The sequence below is a fragment of the Lupinus angustifolius genome, chromosome LG09, assembly GCF_001865875.1.
Source record: "Lupinus angustifolius cultivar Tanjil chromosome LG09, LupAngTanjil_v1.0, whole genome shotgun sequence".
Taxonomy (NCBI): domain Eukaryota; kingdom Viridiplantae; phylum Streptophyta; class Magnoliopsida; order Fabales; family Fabaceae; genus Lupinus; species Lupinus angustifolius.
In genome coordinates, this window is record NC_032017.1 from 5,867,965 (window position 1) to 5,872,324 (window position 4,360).

At 34.9% G+C, this 4,360-nt stretch overlaps 2 protein-coding genes across 4 annotated transcripts; one reads left to right on the forward strand and one right to left on the reverse strand.

Moving 5' to 3' along the window:
- Positions 220-1,763, forward strand: LOC109357107 (UDP-glycosyltransferase 73C1-like). Its single transcript, XM_019600833.1, has one exon. The coding sequence runs from the start codon at positions 243-245 to the stop codon at positions 1,746-1,748; it is 1,506 nt and encodes a 501-aa protein (XP_019456378.1). The 5' UTR covers positions 220-242; the 3' UTR covers positions 1,749-1,763.
- LOC109357109 (UDP-glycosyltransferase 73C3-like) lies at positions 2,426-4,360 on the reverse strand. Of its 3 annotated transcripts, none has more exons than XM_019600838.1 (2): positions 2,777-4,360; positions 2,426-2,521 (listed from the first exon to the last, which is right to left on the reverse strand). In XM_019600838.1, the coding sequence occupies exons 1-2, from the start codon at positions 4,205-4,207 to the stop codon at positions 2,510-2,512; spliced, it is 1,443 nt and encodes a 480-aa protein (XP_019456383.1). In that variant the 5' UTR covers positions 4,208-4,360; the 3' UTR covers positions 2,426-2,509. The 3 variants fall into 3 exon arrangements, with proteins under 3 accessions (XP_019456383.1, XP_019456382.1, XP_019456381.1); XM_019600837.1 differs by having other exon boundaries at positions 2,430-2,512; positions 2,768-4,360; XM_019600836.1 differs by lacking the exon at positions 2,426-2,521 and having other exon boundaries at positions 2,528-4,360.

Consider the following 4,360-nt stretch of genomic DNA (forward strand, 5'->3'; position numbering starts at 1 on the left):
ATTTTTATTCAACATATGATATTATCTTGATATCCAAGTTTTGGTGTAAAGGAAATATATTATATATACAAGAAGATAATTCTTCTAAATCTTTTGATGAAAATATACTCAAGATCTTAGCTATTTATTCCTTGAAAACTGGATGATTTACGTGATTTAGCTCAGAAGGAAGCTGATACCCTCCATATATATATATATATATGTGTGAAGTATCTTCACGCAGAACCGACTTCCAACCGAAAATGGCTTCTCAAACATCTCCTCAACTTCACTTTGTAATGTTTCCACTCATGTCCCCAGGACACATGGTACCTATGATGGACCTTGCAACAATATTAACACAACACAACATGATTGTCACTGTTTTCACAACACCACATAATGCTTCACGTTTCTCACAAACTTTCACTCATGCTTCAAAATCTGGCCTTCAACTTCGACTAGTTCAACTTCCATTTCCATCAAAAGATTCTGGATTCCCTGAAGGGTGTGAGAATTTTGACATGCTTCCTTCAATGGCCATGGGTTTGAGTTTCTTTGAAGCATCAAATAATATTCTATATAAGCCTGCTGAAGAAGTTTTTGAAGGGTTGAAACCAAAACCAAATTGCATAATCTCTGATGTGAGTTTTCCATATACTGCAAATATAGCTACTAAGTTCAATGTTCCTAGGATTTCTTTCTATGGAACTAGTTGCTTTTGTCTCTTATGGCAGATGAATGTGATTATTTCTAATGTTCTTGAAACCATAGCTAGTGATTCTGAGTATTTTGTTATACCTGATATCCCTGATAGAATTGAGATCACTAAGGCCATGATGCCAGGACCAATGAATGAAAATTGGAATGATTTTGTTGGAAAAATGGTTGCAGCTGAAATGGTTTCTTATGGTGTTGTTATGAATTCTTTTGAAGAGTTGGAGCAAGCATATGTTAAGGATTTTAAGAAGGCGAAAAATGGTAAACTATGGTGCGTTGGACCGGTTTCGCTTCGGAACAAGGATCACTTAGATAAGGCAAGAAGAGGGAAAAATAAGGCTTCAATTGATGAGGACTATTGCATGAAATGGCTTGAAATGCAAAAAGCTAGTGATGTAATATATGTATGTTTAGGAAGTATATGCAACTTAACTTCATTGCAGTTAATAGAGCTTGGTATGGCCTTAGAAGAATCTAATAGGCCATTTATTTGGGTTATTAGGGAAACAAATCAATCACAAGAGTTGAATAAATGGTTGATTGAATCTGGTTTTGAGGAAAGGACTAAAAGGAAGAGTCTTTTGATTAAGGGTTGGTCTCCTCAAGTACTAATACTAACACACCCTTCAATTGGAGGGTTCTTAACACATTGTGGTTGGAACTCATGTTTAGAAGCATTATGTGTTGGTGTGCCAATGTTAACTTGGCCATTATTTGGGGACCAATTTTTCAATGAGAGGTTCATTGTGCAAATATTAAGAGTTGGAGTAAGTGTTGGTGTGGAAAGTCCTGTGAATTGGGGTGAGGAAGAAACAAAAGGGGTGTTGGTGAAGAAGGAAAATGTTCTAAGGGCTATAGAGAAATTAATGGATGATGAAAATGAAAGTGAAGAGAGAAGAAAAAGGGCTAGAGTTGTTGCTGAGATGGCTAAGATAGCTGTAGAAGAAGGGGGTTCTTCTTACCATAATGTAACATTGCTAATCCAACATATCATGCACCACTCGAACCAACAAAGATCACATGTTTCAAACGGTCTAATAAGGATGTAGCATATGTAGTAGACAAAGATCACTTGTCTCCAATAGTCTCATATTTCGTGTCTCGAGTCAATCATATATTGCCATATGAATAAAAAAACTTTTTAAAAACAAAAAATAACACTCTAATTGGTCTGGGACAGAGAATATGACACCATTAGGGACATGTGATTTCTATCCACATGTAGCAGCTTATTACACACCTCATCGTCAATGAAATTATAACATGTGTAGTAGTTATTGCACAAGCACCTAAAGCACATGAAGAGTAGTAGAAAAGTGTTGTATTATCAAAACAGGTACTATTCCATTACTACTTTTGTAGTAGAAAAGAGTAGTAGAAAAGTGTTTTCTACTTTTGTTTTTACTTGCCTACAATGATGCTATTCCATTACTACTTCAATATCAATTGTATTATGGTTGAAATTTTTTCCTTTGGGAGGAACTTATGTTTATATATATATCCTATGTGTTTCAGGTATAGGTACTTAGAATCACCCTTGTCTAGAAATGGTTGTATTTATAGATTTTACTTGATTTGGACCAATAGTTAGTACTTATAGATTTTACTTGATTTGGCTAAATTGAAGAATGAAGAGTCATTTTGTCATACATAACTACATGGTTTAGTATTAAAGGAAAGTTTTGAAGCACCATTAATTAGTACATAACTATATGGTAGATTATAAAGGAGTTAAAGCTACAATTACATGTTGCTGTGAGCCTGTGACCCATTATTTCATAGATTAAACAGAAACTACTTTTCTTAGTGCTTAATTATGAATGATTAAAGACACATTTTACTCCCCATGTTTTTTCGACCCTACCAGTTTGGTCCCTCAAAAATTGAAAAATTCAAAATGGTTCTCAAAAATTACAAATGTGGGTCAATTAGTCCCTCATCAGGTGTTATAAAACATGCTCAAAAGGACTAATTTGAATCACATTTCAAAAAAATTGGGATCATTTTCGGTTTTCCAAATTTTTAGGGACCAAACATAAAAAAAAACATGAGGGAGGGTCATTTAGTTATTATGAATTTGACCCATAATTTGGTGAATGAACAATTTACAATTAGTATTGGAAGATCCACCTTCTTGAACTGCCTTATGAGCCATTTCTTTTAGCTCTTTAGCCCTCTTCCTTCTATGTTCCCCTTCTCCACCTTGTTCCATAACATTCTCAATAGAATTCTTCACATCCTCTTTCTTCACCAACACTTTCTCTCCCTCCATGTTATCAACAACAACTTCAACACCAACCCTCACACCAATGTTCAAAACATGCACAATGAACTTCTCATTATAGAATTGTTCAGCAAACATAGGCCAAGTTATCATTGGTACACCAGCAGCAACAGCTTCAAGTGTTGAATTCCAACCACAATGAGTTAAGAATGCACCAATATTAGGATGAGATAGTATCTTAACTTGTGGTGCCCATCCTCTAATTATTATACCTTTTTCTTTGTTCCTATCTTCATATTTCTCATCAACTAGCCATTTTTCTAACTCTTCAGAAAAATCTTTCTTTCCAATCACCCAAATAAATGCATGGTTTGATGCTTCCAAGCCCAAAGCAAGCTCCTTCGATTGTGAAACCGAAAGGCGCGATAAGCTGCCGAAACACGCATAGATCACAGAACAAGGCTTCTTTGTTGCAAGAAAATTGAAGCATTCAGACTCATCATCATATATAGAGGCCTTATTATCATGCAAGGAAAGTGGTCCTATGCACCAAACTTTTTTAACCACTTTCTCATACCCTTTTACATATAACATTTCTAACTCTTCAAAACTATTAATCAATATCCCTTGTGCTAAAATTTCAGATGCTTTGAATTGATCAATAGTATCTTCCCAACCCTTTGAATCTTGTGATCTCATTGCTTCAGGTAACTGTGATTTGGTGAATTCAATTCTATGAGGCAAATCAGGCACAACAAAAGTCTTGGTCATTGATGTAACACTCTCATGAACCTTAGATATTGCAATATTATGTGAACATAAGAGGGTGAAACAAGATATTATATGGAATATAACCCTTGGAATATTGAACTTTGATGCAATACTTGCTGTCCAAGGAAGACATATATCAGAAATAATGCAACTAGGTAGTGTTTCAATTTGTGATAACCATTTCTCAAGTGGGTCTTGAAGCATGTTACTAGCATGAAAAAACCTTGGTTGGTATTCAAATGATGGAAGTGTATCTATATTTTCACACCCTTCTGGTAACCCTGCTTGAAAACAAGGAAAGGGTATTAAGTGAAACTTGATTTTGAGGTTTGAGGCTTTTGCTTCATCAATGAAGTTGTTGAACCTTGATGCATTAAGAGGTGTAAGGACAATGGTAATGGATGTGCCTTGGGATGCAAGTAACTTAGCCATATGTGTGAAGGGTATGAGATGGCTTTGGGACATTAAGGGAACAAGAAGGAAGTGAAGTTGCATTGTTTTGGAAGAAGCCATGGTAGTAGAATTTGTTCTTTTGGTATTAGAATTTGTTCAAAGAGTTTTTATATCCAAGTGAAAAAGATTATCAACTATATAAATATTGATACATAGTTAAAAAATGCAGAAATAGTAGGAGGTAATCTTTTATATGTCTAAAGTTTTGGAGTT